The sequence below is a fragment of the Denticeps clupeoides genome, chromosome 11, assembly GCF_900700375.1.
Source record: "Denticeps clupeoides chromosome 11, fDenClu1.1, whole genome shotgun sequence".
Lineage (NCBI taxonomy): Eukaryota > Metazoa > Chordata > Actinopteri > Clupeiformes > Denticipitidae > Denticeps > Denticeps clupeoides.
In genome coordinates this window covers 12,926,171-12,945,701 of record NC_041717.1, presented here as the reverse complement: position 1 = coordinate 12,945,701, position 19,531 = coordinate 12,926,171, and the positions used below count along the sequence as shown (strand labels likewise).

At 41.7% G+C, this 19,531-nt stretch overlaps 1 protein-coding gene across 3 annotated transcripts in view; it reads right to left on the bottom strand.

Moving 5' to 3' along the window:
• Nucleotides 1–338: 338 nt before the first annotated feature.
• The window catches only part of abca2 (ATP-binding cassette, sub-family A (ABC1), member 2), a 62,724-nt gene continuing 43,531 nt past the window's right edge, over nucleotides 339–19,531 (bottom strand). For all 3 annotated transcript variants that reach the window (XM_028995031.1, XM_028995032.1, XM_028995033.1), the window contains 34 exons: nucleotides 19,331–19,445; nucleotides 18,942–19,132; nucleotides 18,217–18,367; nucleotides 17,565–17,769; nucleotides 16,240–16,398; nucleotides 15,912–16,092; nucleotides 14,986–15,198; nucleotides 14,442–14,638; nucleotides 13,942–14,121; nucleotides 13,483–13,685; nucleotides 13,255–13,375; nucleotides 12,177–12,458; nucleotides 11,655–11,867; nucleotides 11,442–11,544; nucleotides 10,893–11,218; nucleotides 10,539–10,752; nucleotides 10,351–10,456; nucleotides 10,160–10,271; nucleotides 9,310–9,370; nucleotides 9,039–9,213; nucleotides 8,785–8,900; nucleotides 8,487–8,634; nucleotides 8,253–8,376; nucleotides 8,012–8,144; nucleotides 7,306–7,426; nucleotides 7,003–7,181; nucleotides 6,001–6,142; nucleotides 5,178–5,312; nucleotides 4,054–4,157; nucleotides 3,890–3,982; nucleotides 3,125–3,227; nucleotides 2,905–3,042; nucleotides 2,609–2,818; nucleotides 339–2,524 (listed from right to left, as the gene is read on the bottom strand). In XM_028995031.1, the coding sequence (XP_028850864.1) occupies nucleotides 2,489–2,524; nucleotides 2,609–2,818; nucleotides 2,905–3,042; nucleotides 3,125–3,227; nucleotides 3,890–3,982; nucleotides 4,054–4,157; nucleotides 5,178–5,312; nucleotides 6,001–6,142; nucleotides 7,003–7,181; nucleotides 7,306–7,426; nucleotides 8,012–8,144; nucleotides 8,253–8,376; nucleotides 8,487–8,634; nucleotides 8,785–8,900; nucleotides 9,039–9,213; nucleotides 9,310–9,370; nucleotides 10,160–10,271; nucleotides 10,351–10,456; nucleotides 10,539–10,752; nucleotides 10,893–11,218; nucleotides 11,442–11,544; nucleotides 11,655–11,867; nucleotides 12,177–12,458; nucleotides 13,255–13,375; nucleotides 13,483–13,685; nucleotides 13,942–14,121; nucleotides 14,442–14,638; nucleotides 14,986–15,198; nucleotides 15,912–16,092; nucleotides 16,240–16,398; nucleotides 17,565–17,769; nucleotides 18,217–18,367; nucleotides 18,942–19,132; nucleotides 19,331–19,445 (5,290 nt within the window). In that variant the 3' untranslated portion in view covers nucleotides 339–2,488. The remainder of the gene's footprint in view (nucleotides 2,525–2,608; nucleotides 2,819–2,904; nucleotides 3,043–3,124; nucleotides 3,228–3,889; nucleotides 3,983–4,053; nucleotides 4,158–5,177; nucleotides 5,313–6,000; nucleotides 6,143–7,002; nucleotides 7,182–7,305; nucleotides 7,427–8,011; nucleotides 8,145–8,252; nucleotides 8,377–8,486; nucleotides 8,635–8,784; nucleotides 8,901–9,038; nucleotides 9,214–9,309; nucleotides 9,371–10,159; nucleotides 10,272–10,350; nucleotides 10,457–10,538; nucleotides 10,753–10,892; nucleotides 11,219–11,441; nucleotides 11,545–11,654; nucleotides 11,868–12,176; nucleotides 12,459–13,254; nucleotides 13,376–13,482; nucleotides 13,686–13,941; nucleotides 14,122–14,441; nucleotides 14,639–14,985; nucleotides 15,199–15,911; nucleotides 16,093–16,239; nucleotides 16,399–17,564; nucleotides 17,770–18,216; nucleotides 18,368–18,941; nucleotides 19,133–19,330; nucleotides 19,446–19,531) is intronic.

Sequence of the window (19,531 nt, the reverse complement as noted above, 5' to 3'; positions counted from 1 at the left end):
CACCAAGGGTGATGGTTAAAAGCAGAGGACACATTTTGTGCACGTATGCTGTCACTTCGCTTTCACTTATGTTTTACAATAAAGCATGAATTAATCCTAACCAGTGCTTGGGGATTTGATCAATATTCAGTGACAAACCAGGAACAACTGAGCATTTCATCATGTTTATTTTTTTATTTTTAACTTTTTTAATAGTAAAAACACCAGACCACCTCATTTGAAACACAGTATTAATGGAAATGTATTAGAAACAGGCGCAAAACATCAAGTCAAAATGGAAACTAGTCAGAACAAAGAAGACGTTGAGAGGAAAGGGGAAAAAAATGACAGACAATATGTTCATAAAATAGAAATATATATTTATAGTCTTGTAGCACACATACATAAGATACATTCCAAAGCACACTGCTCCAGGTTACAAGAGAAGAACCACTAGATCAATTAATGTTTCATTCCGAGTCTTTAAAACACATTTTTGAACAAGAGAATGTACATATTTTAATCTGCTGGTGTTTTGGACAAAATCCACTCAAGAGAGCAGTTTCCTACCTTCTGTCTTTAAATCGTGCTGCCAATGCAGAGTTCTGGTCCTTTTCAATGCAGTTTGGCATGGGTTGGCATGCTTAAAGATCAAATACCTGAATAGACGACCGCAAAGAAGAGGGATCTGAGACGAAAAAAAAGAATGCTAAAGGTCAAAGTTCACAGAGCTCTGGCCCAAACAATTCATGACGGTCTTTGAATCTGAATTATGGAAACAGGTTTCTCAGATTTCCTCTGTTAGCAACTTCTAAAGGAACGTCTTAACATCAGCATGGTAGCTTATTCTGTTTCTAAAAAATATTCTCTGGTCAATTTACAAATAAAACAGTAGATTTCTGTTTGTGGTTGCCATGACCACGCCATTGAAGCCGCACCCACTTTTGTTTGTTTTTACATTCTATGAAAATAGAAGCATTTCTCTTGTTTCTATTTAGAAAGGATTCAAGCATTATACCCACACCCTGGCTGAACTGTATGTCAGCAGATCAATGTTATCAATAAGCAAGAGTTCTCAAATAATTCTCAAACAATTTCAAAATGAAACACAAAATTCAAATAAGAACGAAAGAACGTCAGCCTTAATGACTGGACACTTTTCAAGTGGCACAACAAAAGAAAAAAAAGTGTCCATTTCATAACATTTATGGCATTATTAAAGACCATAGCATCCAGAAAACCTTGCTGCTTTATAAGAACCATGAAGTCAGGCTCCCGTTAGTTTCACAGTGATGGTGCGTGAGTCTGCAAGTCTTTTGAAGCTCTGATGTCACATGACCGTGCTTCGTAAATTATCCAGTTGTGCAATTTAAAACATGTACAGTTACTTGGTTTTGACTTAAAAGTACTGATTACCTTAACAATATGACAATAAATTACATGATCCAAATAATAGCAATAATCTTTTTTCATTGCAAATGAACAAAGATTAAAAAGTTATTACAAAAATTAAAAACATAAAATCAAGGACAGAATGAAAGCATTCAGTACAAAGTGCTTCAATCATGAGGCAACACATTTTCACAACAAAGAGGCTTGAGATTTACCAGGCACCAAAGTCTGTGCAAAACATCTTCATGCCGTCTATATATTCGCCCCGATAATAGATACTCATGGTGTCCCGCCTACGAAAATGCAGCACCTCAGTCAGATGCGGTCACAAACCAGCAAGTCAATCGTTTAACAGACATGTTCTCAATATACAAAACATAGAGTTCTCATTACCACAGGAAAAGGAAAAGAAGATATGACACAACACAGGTCTGACTATAGCATGCTGTCCAGGCAGGTTCAACTCAAAAGCAAAAAGAAGCTGTATATGTACGTTCATTTTCTGCTTTGGCCGGGAACAATCGTTTGACATATTTGAACAAAACGTCTGATAAAGAACTGCAACCCATTTCTGGTCAAATCGTAAATGGCAGGTGATATGTTATTTCTCTCCACCGCAGAACTGAATTTGACCCCCCCCGTCTTCCTCAGTTCCCCTCAAATAAAACAGTTCCGATTTTCCCTGTCACCCTGCAGACCCTGAAGCAAATAAATTTCGTACGTATGCACCCACACAATCCTGGTTCAAAAATGCAAGCATTCTCCACAATATAAGGAACAACATACAGAGACTCTCTCGAGTCCGCCTGCACCGATCCCCAATCTGCTCCTTTTCTCCATTATTCTTTCATCTTCATGCCATGTGCCTTCAGCCACGCATTTCCCCGGCATTCACGTCTCTGTCAGTCCGCTGTTCGTGCACAAGCTGAAGCAACCCGTCGTCCCCATTCCACGTCCTGTTAAACCCAGGAAGGTGGAGTGATCTCCTCTGAATCAGAAACAGTATCTTTCATCCGTCAGACGAAGGTCGGGGCTTGAGAATTTTGTTTGGTTTTCATTTATCCCCACCGACTTCTCCTGTCTCGCCCTGCGATGTTCCCGTCTGAGGCGTCATGTTTCAGCACAGAGTGTCTGTGTTAAAGGAGAGCTGCACCTGGCAACAACACGACAGAAAACCGAGGTTTATCGTCGGGCATCTTAGATCCCCATCCACCACTTCCTTTCTGCTGCCACTCACCCTTTCTTCCTCGAAGCTGATCAGCCCTTCATCATCATCACTCTCCAGTTCTTCCGGCTCTTCGCACACCAGGGCATTGAGCTCGGTGGTGGCCGGCCGAGGGCGTAGGAGGCACAGAAGACGCTGCAAGGGTGACTGACGTCCACCAGAGGGCGAACTCTCCTGCTGCTCCAGGTTATCGCTTTGCTTTTTAGCAAAATTCACAAAAACCTTTAGAGAAAAAGGACAAAGAGTCAAGAGTAAGAAAATGGCAGGTGATTATAAAGGATACCAACAAGAGTATAACAATCTCTCACATTATCCAGTGTTGTCTGGCTGACCGAGTAATCTTCAATACCCAACACCTCCACCACCTGCTCCATCTTACTGAAGACCTGAGCCAGAGAGATGTTTTCTGACTTCAGCTGGTACTGGATTTTGGTATGGTGCCGCTCCTGGAAAGAGAAATTGTCATGTTCTGTCCCAGCACTTAACCAAATACCTAACCTTCTTTGTTTGATATAGAAAGTGACTTACTTTGAGTATAGCCTCTGGAAAGTTCCTGTTGAAGAATCGTACCACCTCCTTCACACTGCTGCTGGTCTTAGTACGTACTGTTATCATGTAGCCATCCCCAAATCTGTGAAAAGATATTGGTCAGTTCAGAGGAGATATAGCATTCAATATAATTAATTTAGGTATGCCAATAGATTAAAACATTACTAAACAACAAAACAATACACGTAGCAGACACTGACAATGAAGAAAATGCAAATGCAAATAAAATAAATTCTCAATAGTTTTTACACCTGTGTGGCAACTATTTTTTTAATTATTTGTGCAGGAAGTTATCAAAACACAGAAGCATAATTTATTAATTGTGGTAGGTATTTTTATGTGTTACATATTTATAAATGTTTTACATTTTTGACAGTCAAAAATTAAAACTTAGATTAAATGCATGATATTTGTTAATAATTACATTCTGTTATGTTTGTGATTTTGATGATGTCAGGTTACCATGAAAGTTGTTATTAGTATATAAGTATTAACAGCTAATACTCACTTGTAAAAGTTAAACACTAAAAGCGATACCCTTCAATACTACAACTGCTTATAAGTGAAGGATATGGTATATTTAGATTGTTTGAGATAATGGTGTTTTATTTATTTACTGGGGCTAAGTCACCGGCTCTAGCCAGGAAAGGGAATGGAGTTGTACAGTGTAATCAGTTGTAAATATTGTAGAATCAAAGAGTCAAAGTAATTATTTTATCAAGAATGAATCGCAAGGTATTAAACCTGTTTTTGAGGTGCTGGATGCTGCCAAGACATTTGAACCTCCCATTGACCATGATGCCCAGTCTGGTGCACAGAGCTTCACATTCCTCCATACTGCAAGAGAAAACATGACGTGAAGCACAAGCTGAGAAAAGCTTGAGTGATAGTTGTGGGGACATCTTTACCTATGAGATGTAAGTACCACGGAGCGTCCCGTTTTGATGATGTCAAGGATCAAGTTCCATAAGAAACGCCTGGCCTTTGGGTCCATGCCTGTGGTAGGCTCATCCTGGATCAAATAGTAAGAAAAAGAATCAGGTCAGGGCACATATTCCTAAGACAACACAGAACTTACCTTCCTATTGTACCTAATTACTTCCTATTCTCCTCACGGTCTACCAAAATATGGACCTTAATTGTTACTTACAGAAACACACCCATCAGCAAATAAAATGAAAACAACTTGCATAGTTCAGGTGGCCTGAATTCCACAAACACTGCTCTGACCCTGGGATCCATGGGCTCCCCAAAACCTCAAGTACCAAGATATTAGCAGTCTGTTTCTCTAAGGACCAAGCTTGTTTCCATAGAGGGAGACCACGTCAACTTCTTCAACTCTTAGTCATATTGCCCAAACTGTTCCCTGAACAATTTCTGCAGTGTGGCAGGGTAGGTGGCCTGCAACAATCTATTAGTAGGTCGTACTTAAAATATGAATACAGAACATTACCCAGCAGAACAATGACCAGAGCATCATGGTGCATCTGCCAGGTGTTTTTTCCTCATAGTTCATCCTGGTGCCCCTATTTATTGACATACATTTACCAATCATTCCACTTGATGCAAAAGAAAACATAATTCATTACACCAGGACACATTCTTCCATTGCTCCGTGGTCTAATTCTGACACTCAAGTGCCCATGCTGGATATTGTTGGTGGTGAACAGGAGTAATCGCTGTTATGTGTTCTGATCAGCATTATGGCTCTGTGCTACGGTAGATGTAGATTTTCTGTGACCAGGTGGGATGGACATGGGAGTACATGTTTGGGGAAGCTCTGACTAAGATTGACTAAGTCGTCTGTCCATTCCAACTGACTGTTCACTTGCTGTCAGTTGCCATTGTAACCAGATAATCAATGTTATTCACTTTATCTGTCAGTGGATCTGAAGCTGTGCCTGACTGGAGCAAAGTGTAAACTACCCTTGAACTGACTGATGCAGATTGACTGTGGAAAGTCAGCCAAATTGAAAGTATCCTTGGAAGAGAGTGAAATGAGACAGAGCATATATGAGAATAAGTGTCTAACCAGGAAAATGAGCGAAGGATATCCGATAAGAGCGATGGCAGTGGACAGCTTGCGTTTATTTCCTCCGCTGTATGTGCCAGCTGGCTTATCTGCATATTTAGTGAGTTCCAGCTTCTCCAGGGCCCACTGCACCACCTGAGAGGGTAAAGGGAAAATAGACAGTGAAATTGGACAATAATTTCCCATAAAAATGTCTCATTGACACTGTAATGCTAATTACTACTTTTTACTCAAATGACCTCCGCCTCTTGCTTCTGGGGGATGCTTTTATCATGCAATATAAGATGTATATGTAGATGTTCACCAATGTCAGATGCTCAGTACTCAGATGGGTCAGTTTGTTGTGAAAAGATACTGAAGAACCCAATTCTTTTTTAAACACATTAAGTAGGCGTGACAGTTAAATTGTTATCAGATCATTTGGGCAGTTTTGTGATCATTTTGGAGGACTTTGGGTCAATTGCTAGCTGAAACACTCACATGTCTGGTATGACTGATTGCGGTACTTTGTACAATGCATTGACCAGAGTAGATAGTAGTAGTAAATGATAAATTAGGAAGTGGCAGAGCTGTCAACCATTGTTATGGGCTCCTCCCATCTTCAGCTGCACTAAATAAATGCCTTTGTGGTGCAGTGGGGATTGACAGCATTAAATGTTGGGGTAAGGATGTTTGTGTCTGTTTGTCAGGGTTTCCTAATTGCTTTCTACACTTTGTTATACAAACTTTTCCAAGTTTGCAGATGGGTACTTTTAAATTACATATTGTTTCTGCTGAAATATGGGTTGCGCGTTGAGGGTTGAGATGCAGCGTGTGTGCTAACCCGCTCCTCATCCTTCCAGGGGATGCCTCGGAGGCGTGTGTAGAGCTCCAGGTGTTCTCTTGCCGTCATGTCTTCAAACAGAGCGTCAAATTGAGGACAGTAACCGATGCTCTGCTGCACCTGCAACAGCTCCCGCAAGATGCTGAAAGGATAAGCAGGAGCAGGGAAAGTTACCAAAAAACATATAATCAAGCTAGCATTCTATAAATACTGTGTATAAATAACACATAAACGAGCATCTGTATATATGTGATGTGATAACAAAATAAGAATATTGTAAATATTCATATGAAAACAATTAGGCATGTTTCAGCTGGTAGTCAAATTCCCAGTGCCTTAAGCCTTTATTAACCTGTAGTATGATTGGATTGCATGGAAGGGCATTGATTTTGCAGAAGATATTAATTCTTCAGTTTTATGACTGTGTAAGATGGGGAGTCACAAGTCCATGACATTCTGCACTTTTGTCTTGCGTAGAGGTTTATCACCTCTGTGTTCTCCATATCTTTGTCAAACGGCCTCCCCCCCGAGCCAGAGGTGTGAAAGGCCAGCCATTTGTTTTGGAGGGTGGAATTCTGATTGTTCAACTTCCTGGGAGTCAAATGTATAATAAAATTTTCACGTGGGCAGTTCTTTTTCCTCTCCATTGGGAACTGGGTCCCCCCCCACCCCCAGTTTCTGGGCCTTTGCCTCTCCATGTATCTCCTGGACCAGGTAACCTCTCTGTAGCTTGGCTCCTGGCTGTTCTCTATCTTTCTCTATCCCTCTCTCCTTTCTTTTATTCTGGGTTTTTCTTTAACATTGGTACCCTTTTTACATACAATATTTACATGTAACTGCAATATTAATCTACTGGTGTTAGTAAATTAGAAACGGTTCATTCTTTTAACCTCTATTGTACCATGCCTCTTTCTGCCAGGTAACATCAGATTGGAGTGTTTTAATACAGTGCTTTGTGCAGAGAGCTTTATCTCTTTTTACAACTGCGAGAGGAGTCCATACCTGTGCCCTTCAATAAATGCCTCCCCTCCTGTGGTGCTTTCGTCTCCAGTGAGCATTTTGAAGGTGCTAGTCTTCCCTGCTCCATTTACCCCAAGCAAGCCAAAGCACTCCCCTGGTCGAACCCCAAGACACAGCCGGTCGACTGCCAGGATACGACCCATCTTCCTGGATTTGTACACCTACATATGGGGAAAATGTAATCTATATCTATTTATTAAGCCTATTAATACATTTACCATGGGGAAACATGGTAAGTTTATTTTCATCGGCATTACATTTATTTCAAGAAAGTCTGCTAGTGACCTTGGTGAGGTTGTCAATCTTCAACATGTCATTGTCAGCATCTCCTCTCAGCACTCTTCGTCTCTCACAGGCCACATCCACATCGTCATCCTCTATGGGCTGACTGCTCACTGGGACCCTCCTGAACATGAACATCACATTCAACCCTTCACTATCTGCAATGTTTTTGCTCCCAAATGCTTGTTTCTTGGCAGGGTTTTGCAAAAATTGCTGGGTGCTAAATAAAGGGTAGCAGCTACATATATATACATGTTTGAAATGCATGTAAAACTGCTGAATCATCTGTTTATTTTTCATCTGTTTTTTCTGTTCTGTTGTGTGGGATTAACTGACGTAGCCAAAAGAACTGTTGTATTCACATTTATGACATTTATCAGATGTCTTTATTCAGTAGAGTCAGTAGTTACAGAGACAATCCCCCATGAGCAACTCAGGGTTAAGTGTCTTGCTCAGGGACCCGTTTGAACCTGAGACTTTGTGGTCTTTTGTTTCATAGGCAAGTGTGTTACCCACTAGGCTACTTCCACCTAATCCTATTTGACACCATCTATGGTATTAAATATAGTCTCAGGTTTTGGGCCAAGATGGTCATTTTTGTATTCTGAATGTATAAGACAAATAAAACAGATTAGACTAAAATTATTTTAATTCATATTAAATTATCAAAATCTCTGATGTTCATTGACACAAAATTGGCACCACTCACTGGGGTTTCCTGAGGAAGTTATACTGGCAGAGGATGGTGATGAGGAAGCCAACAAACCCTTCAATGGTCATGGCCACCAGGCCCCGGGTGACAATGTCCCACTCAAATGGAGACTTCACTTTGTCAAACTGACCTGAACATGGCAGAACATTGTAGCACAGAGATAGACTTTAAATGTATATACAGTAACACAGGTCTAAAACTAGCGAGTCTTTCAGCAGTAGTGAACTATCAGACTTACCAATTTTGGCATAGTACTCGTTGATGTACTCATTGTATGCCATCTCCATAAGCCCATGGCCCAGGTTATAATTTGGGAAGATCAGGAAACAGGACTTCAGGTAGCTGTTCACTAATTTCAGATCCTACCAAGACAGAAGATTTTAATAATAAACATTTATTACAATTCACATTTTAATACTCATATTTGACAATGTCAACAAACAGCAAAAAATTCTGTCAGTGTGTTAAATACCTTATCATGTTCAAAGAGCTGCAGGAGGAAAGTGGCTACTGTTGCAGTGATGCCTATAAAGAGGTTGATGACTATGAGGAACACATATGCTGTGCTGGGCACTTCAAACCAGAAGGAGGCTGGATACATAATCGGTGTGATAGACCACCTACAGGGCCACATAGAGCAATGAATATGCAAATTTAATAAACATTCAAATTAAGTCCAATTTAATAAATGCTTTTAAAACATTGGGCATGCCTTAACTGCTGAGAAATGCTGTTCCCGTTAAAGGTTTAATAAATCAGGTCTTACTCACCCATACAGCAGAAATAGAGAGAGGACTGCTGGGAAATTCTTGGGTGACGTGTATGCCGGCAGGTCGAACACAAAGAGGATCAGAATGCAGCATGTGGCTGGGACTAAGTAGTTCAGCTACAGAGGAACACACATAGATTTATCCACGGTTAGGATTTATTTAAGTTAGGAAAGTGATCACCAACGTGCACAGTGTTTCTTCTTACGCCATTGATGTGCAACCTCCATGCATATTAACAGTCTTTATCTCATTACCATGTCCCAGATATAATTCGCCAGCCAGTAGATAACAGGGTCACAGCCGCTGACAAATTGCAGGTGTTTGGCCTTGGTGGATTTCTCCGCCACCAGAAAGACCACAAAGCTGGCAGGGACGAAGGACATGGCCACAATGATAAAAATGGCAATGACTACGTCTGTGCCTTGGAGCCTGTGGGAGAGGGGAGGAAGAGAGAATGAGATGTCTGTTGGAGAAGCAGGGTATTGTGTGCTCATTGTTCTGGAAAGAAACTAAAGGGAGCCTTACAGGTAGTCGAGAGAGAGACTGGCACTGGTCCGATTCATGGGATGATTCGTCACTGTGATTCCTGTAGTTGTTGCACAAAAATACCATTTTGAGAAACATACAGCAGCATTTAACAAAAGAAAACAGTGTAGAGAGCTACAGCTCATCCTGGAGACTAGGGCTAAACAATACAATGCAGTGATGCATCTTAAAATTCATTTTTCCTAATCAGAGCATTTCAATTCTCGATTATTTCCACATTTTTGACTAATCTTGCAATTTATACATTCTAACTTACATATCGAAATTAAAAAAAATCTTAACATTACAATCATTTGTTTATGTTAATTTCTTAACATTACAATACATTTTTATTGCTCTTAAACTCAAAATTAATTTTAATTAAAAATTAAATAAAATTCAAGTGGGGGCTTGAATACAAAGTGTTTTATTGCTTTTATTATAATAAACAGCAGCCCACCATGTTGTCCTTTGTGAACAACAGAATTTAACAATCATGTTGAAAACGCTTTTTTGTTCAGGTCACAAAGGCATGTGATTTAATTTTAAGTCCATTTTGGCAATATTTTTTGCAAATATGTTAAAAAGGTGACGAAATAGTCAGTGACAGTGGTTGCTGGTTCAAATCAACACATATCTGAAATAAAATGCTTAAAACAACAAGTTTGTCGACTACAGATGTGCTGTTGTCCACATGACTCCTCCCTCACTACTTTTGCAAAGTAGTACATTTCTGTATTGTGATGATATGAGATATCACTGTCTGACAGACCTGATATAACGGTGCTCAAAACCTTTGTTGTATTGTTAATCAATTTCTATACTGAAACACACAAACTTCATGTCTGACCATAGGCAGCAGGGTTGCCCTTATTGGCTGGCAGGTTGGCACGGAGGATGGCGTTGTTAAGAACATTCAGGTAGGTGGGCATACTATGATAGCCTTTGTTGTTATAGAGCACCTGTGAGAAGAAGAAGAAGCAGCTCAGGTCAACTCAACTCCTGAAATGACCCAAGACAGCAATGTGCAAAAGCTCTCACCTGGGCTGATCGACGAACTGCTATCTTGCGCACCATGGGTGGTATCTTCTTCCCAAAGGATGCTGTGACAGATTTCTGAATATTTCCTACAGTGAAGCCACCATATCTGTGGACATAAAATTTGTTCTGTCACTACTGCAATGAAAATGGCACCCAACATGCGATTAAAAGTCATATGACTTGCCAACCTGTGAAGCCGTAGCCGATCGGAAGTGTACAGCAGGTACTCTGACACATTGCGTCCAGTGATGTTTACCAGGATGTCACCCGTAACCACCTTCACAAGTGGCGGATGACCCCCGACCCCACTGGGGCAGGAGAATCCGGTGCCCTGCATGGAGCAGATGCAACGCACCGGTTCGTGTATAGACAAAGGAAGAGTGGGGGGAGACGTCACTGTCTCTGTGGAAAGACAACATCAGAGAAGTCAAGAGGTCACAAAGTCAATATAGCATTTTTGCATGCTAATAAGCACTTTAATGAATAAATGTGGCCAGATATAATACATAAAAAACAATGAGTATTAAAGACTGCATGCTAACCTCGCACGGTGGTCATCGGGGCTGCCGTTGCATTCCAGAATCCATCGTCAAAGTGAACTTCGGGGTCGTCGGAAGGGGCAGGTGAGGGAGGTGGAGGCACAAAGTTGGAGAGGGGCACGCCCTGTGTGAAAGAGTCCAGGCACATGGAGTCAAAGTAGCGTGCAGCCAGGGTTTTGGAGTTGTTGGCGTAGGGTTTAAGAGTCTGAGCCAACTGGTCCAGGGTGCTGTTGAACGGGGTCTTCAGGACGCATGTTGCACCCACACCAGAGGACAGCCACAAGGTGTTGATGATCTTCTGTGGACTGGCATCAGGGAACGGCTTACTCCTGAACATATGAAACCGAATTAGAATAGCTGTTATTTTATAGTTGTACTACATCCTCATATTTATTCATAAGGTCTTATCCAGAAAAACATTAACGTATCAATCCTGCTAGGAAGGGGGAGGAATAAAAAAAAGACATAAATTCTGAACTGAGAAGACTATTGACCCAAGTGTCAGCGCTTCCTACTCATTCCACTACTCTTAACTGTCAGTGTGACCCTGACCTGTATTGGAGCCGGTCTTCGTTTGCATAAGGTATGAAGTTTCCACGAGGTTGTGTGTAATTGTGGTACTGTGATGGTGACAAAATCAGAGGAGGCAAGTCTCCTGGAGAAGTAGAGCCAGACACATTCTGCATGAAGTAACAGCAAGCAGCACAAATACAGCACAATAAAACTGTCTTTTTACTTTACTCAAGGTTCCCCATCACTACTTACCAATCTCAGGAACAGACAAGGCAACAGTCATGGCAACGCAAACAAAGAAGGCAGGGAGGAGTATTTGAGAGAAGAGGCCCTTGGTGTTCCTCTTAGCGCAGTGGAACCTCTTGACGATGAGTCCGTGGAACTGGCGCAGCTTAAGCCACCAGCCATCCAGTTTATAGCTGCCCTGGCCCTCAAGTACAACAGGGTCAGGAGAAGCATCATCATCTGCATGAGAAAAGAGGGATGCAAAGAGTCTATTCCATTTAAAGATGCTTTAAGACCACAGACTACCCCTTAAAGGTGCTAGTGTTCTTAAGAAATTCTCCCACTCAATGAGACTCAATGACAGTCAATGATCTAAGCCATTTTATCTCAAGAGTGTCATACCAAAATGTATTACTTCTATTACATGGATACTAATACCATAAACATACCCTGACTGTCCATGAGGGTTCTTCCATACAGCACCGACCCAACCACAGAATTGTACAAGGCTAGATAAGCCATAGGTCTTTAGAACATTTCCTAAACTACCTTTCAGGCTGGCTGAGTCAAGGTCCTCCCCATTGTTGAACAATGGGCAGTAATCTCCATAGAAGTCAGCGTAGAGCCCACCTTCATCACCCCGGATAGAACCAAGAGAGGAGCCAGAGCGAAGGGAATCCTGACTCTGGCTTAGGCGTGAACACATGACCAAGTTATTGAGCTCCACCTCTGGCCGTGACGTGCCCCCTGCTGGTGGCCCTTCGCCCTGGGGCCCACTTAGGAGAGAGGAGGGCTTCCCTGCTGACATGCCACCAGGGGAGTCTTTCATGTCTGAGATAGAAAGGAGGGTATAATCAAGGAAGGGTATGGGCTACATTGACTGATTTTCAGTACCTTCATCTTAACTTTTGCAATTAGAGGTGCAGGTTGCTACAACAGTAGGGTGGTAGTAGCCTAGCGGGTAACACACTCGCCTATGAACCAGAAGACCCAGCTTCAAATCCCACTTACTACCTTTGTGTCCCTGAGCAAGACACTTAACCCTAAGTTGCTCCAGGGGGGACTGTCCCTGTAACTACTGATTGTAAGTCGCTCTGGATAAGGCCGTCTGATAAATGCTGTAAATGTAACTGTAACAGTTATCTGTGGATTGAGAATTAATTTGGATGCTCACTGCCGAAGGGAGCGCAAGGCAAGGCAGAATATTATGCTTCATTCTCTCTAGAAGATGACCACTATTTAAAAATGTATACTGAATTCCGAAAGGGTCAATATAGACAATATACAATCACTATGTGTTTAGCTATGTGTTTAGCAGCATTCTGGCAAAACTAATGAATGCTAATGCCACTTAGCAACAACAGCTGCAGTCAGATCATATTTGTACCAATTAAACATTTATACTCAGGAAGCTAAATCTGGAGTTTATCATCTACTGTTCATACATATTAATGGTATTCAGGAAGTAATACACTCCAGGAGTGGTTTTTGGTGACGAAGCAGTTTTTCATCTTCTCCAGCATGCTTAGAACTTCTTCACCCTAGTTTTCAGCCACTGATTATCTTCAGAATTAATTAATTTCCATTTTTCATTGGTTTTGAGACTGGCTAAGTTCTGAAGGCTCACCAGCATCACTGTTCTCCAGGGAAAGATCTTCTTCTGACACTTTGAGGAAGACTTCCTCAAGCGTGGTGTCCATAACCCCAAAGCTGGTGAGAGCCAAGCTGTCCAAACTTTGCTCCAGAGCCTGATGGAAAAACGCAAACCTCTCAGAACAACCTCCAGCACAACAGGAAATACATAATGGACACGCCCCTTGAACTTGACCCTGCAGCCTCTGCATGACAGGTTTACCTGGAAGAGCCTCTCAAAGCAACCCTTCTTGACCGCCTCCGAGGGCAGGATGTAGGACAGTTCAGTGTTGGAGTCAGACACTAGCATGCAGGAGGCCACAAACTGGCGGATGAACTGGGTGACCCGGCTCTCGGAGCAGGGGGAGAGCGATGAAGGCTGCGCGTTGCAGGGGGAGTGGGAGGCTGGGGGCTGACTGCTCTGGTCTGGGATCAGAAGAGAAGTTTTCTGCTCAAAGACTGAGATGCAAAGTAAGATCCATCAGCGGCATAGTGATGAAGCAGATGGAGAGCGGCCTAAGAAATAATTACACTTTTGACAAACAATTAACAAGGCTCAAGACATCTGTTAATTATGCCATGAAGACAAGCGTGAGTGCACGGTACACACTCTCCCTTTCACACACACACACACACACACACACACACACACACACACACACACACACACACACACACACACCTCCACTGTGTGAGTCGCTCTGCTTCTTGACCAGGGTGAGCTTGTAGCCATCTCCATAGGTGCTCTTGAGGAACAGCGGGGAGCCACAGCACTTGAGTTTGCCATGCGAGATGATGGCGATTCGGTCTCCCAGCAGGTCGGCCTCATCCATATGATGGGTGGAGAGCAGGATGGTGCGTCCTTTTACACACACGCACATACACACACAGAATGTACTGTGGCATAAAGACAATTAAAACCCAACAACCTGAACAACCTGAACATGCTGCACAGCATAAAAGACATTTCCTTAAGATGATTAACCTACTAAGATGATTAACCTAGCGACATCTTAAAATTAGAATACATTTGTGGAGAAAAGGCCTTCTTAAAAAATTTTTTATGTGCTAATCTGGGCCAGGCTCCATGAAATTACAGCTCAATTGTGCATTGAAACAAGACACAGAATCAACCGGACCGTGCTGTGAAATGATTAAACATGTTTATTTCTCGCCACTCACCTTGTTTATATTTGAGGATGAGGTCCCAGATGGCTCGCCGCGCATAAGGGTCCACCCCAGCAGTGGGTTCGTCCAAGATGACCGCCCGGGATCCACCCACAAACGCGATGGCCACTGACAATTTCCTCTTCATCCCCCCAGACAGCGTCTGGACCAGACTGTGTCTCTTGTTGGACAGCTCCAGATCCTCGATCATCCTAGGTAAGGAGACATTTGCAAATCACTATAAAGCAGGAGATCAGTGTCACTGAGTATTGCAACTTTACAAGTCTTCCTTTGCAGCAATTAGGGCAAAACCATGGGATCTTGTTGAAAACCAAAGTTGAAAGATAACTGTAGTGCTTATAATTGGTGTATAATTTTTCAGTTTTGTTGCTCAGCATCTATTGTGCAGATGAACCAATTATCAATATGACAACTTGTCACCAACACTGCCAAAAAAAACGGCAAGAAAATAGGTACTAGAATCAAAAAGCATCAAATATTCATTTCAAGATGATCTCTTTGCCGTTATGAAAAAATAACTAAATGTATGTGTCCGCACTTGTCCATTTCTTTGCGGATGTCTTCCTCAGCCATCCCCTTCAGGCGTGAGTAGAACCACAGGTGCTCCTCCACGCTGAGCTTGTCGAAGAGCACATTGTGCTGTGGGCACATGCCCAGGTTCTGCCGGATGCGCTCCATCTCGGTGCGGATGTCGTGTCCGTAGATGGTGGCTGAGCCAGACGTCGGAGGGAACAGACCAGTCAGGATGGACCTGTGGGCACAGCATGTGTGTGTCAACGTGTTTACAATGAAAGAGCAGAAGTGCCATTCAGGTCCTACAGTCAGTTATTGTCAACCACTTCACTCAACAAATGACAGAAAAATTCTAACTATTTTGGGCAGTGATGATCATAAATCTGTGACTCATATTTGGATCATCAACTAACATCAGGGGACTTCAAGGGTCCAAATCCACCATCTGAACTCCATGGGACAGGCAGTATATTCCTGTACATGGCATTTAAAAATAACTCTTAATTCTGACCACACACACACACACACACACACACACACACACACACTGAAAATAAAAAAAAGGCTATTGAATTTATGTTACATTGTTTGTATTGCAATATTGAAAGGAGTCATCATTTATTTCAAATTGTATCATTTTGTTGTTCTCTTTATGAAATATTAATAAAATATTTCTTTGGTATAAAAGTGGCAGTGGTCGTTATGGGGATCTGCCAAGGTGCCACTGAGGTGCCACTGAACAAAGCACCGTCCCCACACACTGCTCCCCGGGTACCTGTCATGGCTGCCCACTGCTCACCAAGGGTGATGGTTAAAAGCAGAGGACACATTTCGTTGTGTCAATCACTTCACTTTCACTTTCAAAAATTACTCCTTTGGCCCAGTATCAGTTTTGAAAATGAGCATGACTCTAACCACAGTCTCCTACACACACATTTATTGGCCCCTCACATGGTTGTGGTCTTTCCAGCCCCATTGTGTCCCAGGAAGGAGACCACTTGGTTCTCATGCAGGTTGAGGCTTAGCTTGTTGAGTGCCAATTTACTACCCGTCTTATAGACTTTGGTGAGTTTGTCGATACACACAACAAGAGGGAGGTGGCTGGGTTCTTCTTCAATTCCACGTGTTTCCTCTAGGGGAAGACAGAAGCAAGAAAATATGCCAATTTTATAAAAACAAATTATGGTCCCGTCTTTTTGAAATTATAGACAGAAAAGGGTTCTTTTCTGAAAGCCTGCAAGTGAAATACAGGAAGAGAAAACAGGAAGGAGGAATTTACCAGAACAACGATGTTCCATTGCACAGGCCTGGTCTTCCTCCATCACACTAAGCCTGGCATTGCCACCCCAAGGCCACTCCCAGGTTTCCACACGACCAGTGCCCAACCAATAAGACTTCTGTAGCGGGAAGTACCAAGGCCGTGGAAGTCCATACATACCTGGTAGATAATGAAAAAAGGACCAGTGAACTGAATAAACTGCACATGAACTTACATTTACGGCATTTATCAGACCTTATCCAAGCGACTTACAATCAGTAGTTACAGGGACAGTCCCCCCTGGAGCAACTTAGGGTTAAGTGTCTTGCTCAGGGACACAATGGTAGTAAGTGGGATTTGAACCTGGGTCTTCTGGTTCATAGGCGAGTGTGTTATCCACTAGGCTACTACCACTTAAGAAACTTGTATACACTTACAGCCTTATAAAATACACAATGTTATACAAAATATTAAAATGACAAATTTGTGCACCAGTGTTATAATTACAACATGCCCAAAATTAACAGGACTTTTCTAATAATAGAAAAAGTGCAACAATTGTCAAGAATTAAAATGTACTATGTAAATTCTAAAAATCCAATTACAAAGTGGAGCAAACAAAACAGGATAAATCAAAATGTAAACTGATTATATAAACAAAAAATTAAATCAAGAGTCAATTATTGTTTACTACAAAAAGGACCAGCAAATACTGATGCTTACCTAAAAGCATTAAGTAGATTTGGTTAAAGCATCACTGTGCACCATCCTTTTAATAATTATTATACCTCATTATTTCAATTAACACACTGAATAGTAGGCCTATAGGCGTGCTATTTCTACACTGCTAAGAAAACACTCCTGTAGCATCCGACATTTTTCTCCAGCAAACCGCCTTCATTGAATGCGTGTATATCACAGGATCAAGTTAAACATGTCTTAATTTTTGTATTAAGATTATCTGCTTTTTCAAAGATTTCAGTTTCAGTCACAACCTTGCATATGAATCTTGACAGCTCCAGATCCCCAATCATCCTTGCTGTGCACACATTTATACGTTCTTAGAATGAATGAGAACAGTAGAATTGAATTACTCTGCTGTTACTGATCAGCGGGGCTCCATTACATCAATCGAAGATGCATAAAACAGAATAATTAACTTGGGAAGTCTTGCTGAAACTTGCAACCATAACAAAAACCTTAACGCTTTAGGGCATTGCCGTACAGGCATACAATTGTTTGGTTTTGTTACACAAGCTTCTACTTTGCAAATATACAAATTAGCACGATGCACTCTTTGTTGTGCGTGAATGATATGTGCATGATATGAATAATCTACTGCTTACCAGGATGCACAGCCTCTATGTACCAGGTCAGCACTCCATACACTGTAGCGTCAATGATGAGCATCACCATGGATAACAGCAGGTTGAAATCATCGCCCTCCACCGGCGACTGGTTAATGGTGCGCCACTGTATGCCCACCCCTGCCACCTCATACAGGGCAAAGTATTTGGAGCCCAACCCAAAGGCAGTGGTGGACATCAGAGACTGTGCGGAAGTAGAGCAGAGTCAGATTCAAACTAGGCCATCGCAAGTGGATCACATGGGTTGGGTTCAAAAAGTTGTCCAGACATTTTTGTTATTTTAACTTTCCTTTAATCTCCAACTGATTGAATAATTTTTATGAAATGTCTATTGGTGTTTTAACACTATGCTGCCCCCAAATAGCTAAATGTGGCTAAATTACATTCTTCCATTTTCATATGCATTTGGCTCTTAAATGTAATGATTCTGCACCAAAATCTGTGCAACTGTGTTTTAGTAACAGTTTCTAGAACACCAACATGGGCAGGTTCTCTGCAGCATTCACTCTGCAGTGGGCTCAATAATGAATTTATGATTTTAACACCAAGCAAAGCACTATCCAGCTGAACCCACAGACAGGGTATGAGGAACAATGCAGCATATTCCAAAAGCACCAGAAAAACGTCATACCGCTATGCATTTCTCAAAAGCAGTGATCTTGTCATGGGCCACTTCCTCTCTGATTGCAACATACATGTAGGGCACATAGCTCAGGAAGTAGATGATCCCACCACATGCTGAGGCCAGTTTGGCTTTTGAGTAGATTACCGAGACCAGGAAGCTGTACAGAGAAAGCATTCAATCACCTCAGTGGGACAACACGGCAGAAGACCTGTCACTTAAATGATATTTATGCAGGCACATCGATTTGGCCTATTTATATAGAGCCTCTAAGGATGAGGACAAGTGCAATGGGGATTTTTTAGATGGTGTTTCAACTACAATTGCCAACAACATTCTCATAACAGCTGTAATAGACTAAACCCTAATGTATACATTAATACTTTCCAGAAAGAAATAGCTTTCCTTTTGTTTCCTTATCATACAATCAATCCAGTCAACATCTACTGCAAGAGCTCAGGTTAAAAATAACTGACATATGCATTTTTTTTACTGTATTTTCATGCCATTTATCTTGACCTTTTTTTTTTTAGATATACCAAATTGACGTTTTTGGATGTATGTGAAACTTCAATTTGGTATATCTAAAACAAAATGTCAAGATAAATATGGAACTATATATATACTTCTAACAATATAGAAATATAGAAGTTTTTTCAATGAAAGAAAACTTTAAAAGCTTTATTATCTGCTGTACAAGCAAAAAAGAGAACAAAAGAGCCAAGCCAAAGTACCAGAACATAATGGTGGCGACAGCATAGATGGTGAGGAAGAGCCAGATGATGAAGGGATCGCTGTGCAGCAGTACGCGGCCATATTTCAAGATAGCCGTCAGAGCAGTAACAGATATGGAGAGCTGGACAAAGCCTGTGATGAACCAGGCCACCCAGTGCACTGCATTGTTCAGTCCCATCATCTTCATCACCTGTAGGCAGGGAGAGATTGCATCCATAAAGAGTCATAAATGTTCTTTAACTCTCAGACATATGTGAATAAAAGAGTGTGGCCATGACCATGGCCAAATAGATCCTTTAACAAGAGTCCTTACGTGTTGAAGTAAATGCTACCTCACAACCATCTTTTTTAATCATGGCCACTATTTGCATGTCAGGCAGACATTCACCTCTTTGAGTCGATGCTCCTTCTCAGCCACTATGTGCTGGATCATCATTGCCACCGAGTAGACCCAGGAGATGACCATGCACAAGGGCATCATGTGCTCAATCACAAACAGAAAGCTGGAAAGCAGAGATTTAATCTTCAAATCCAAGTCTTAATTTACTGTACAATAAATGGGATCAGTGAAGAACAACAAGAAGAAGGA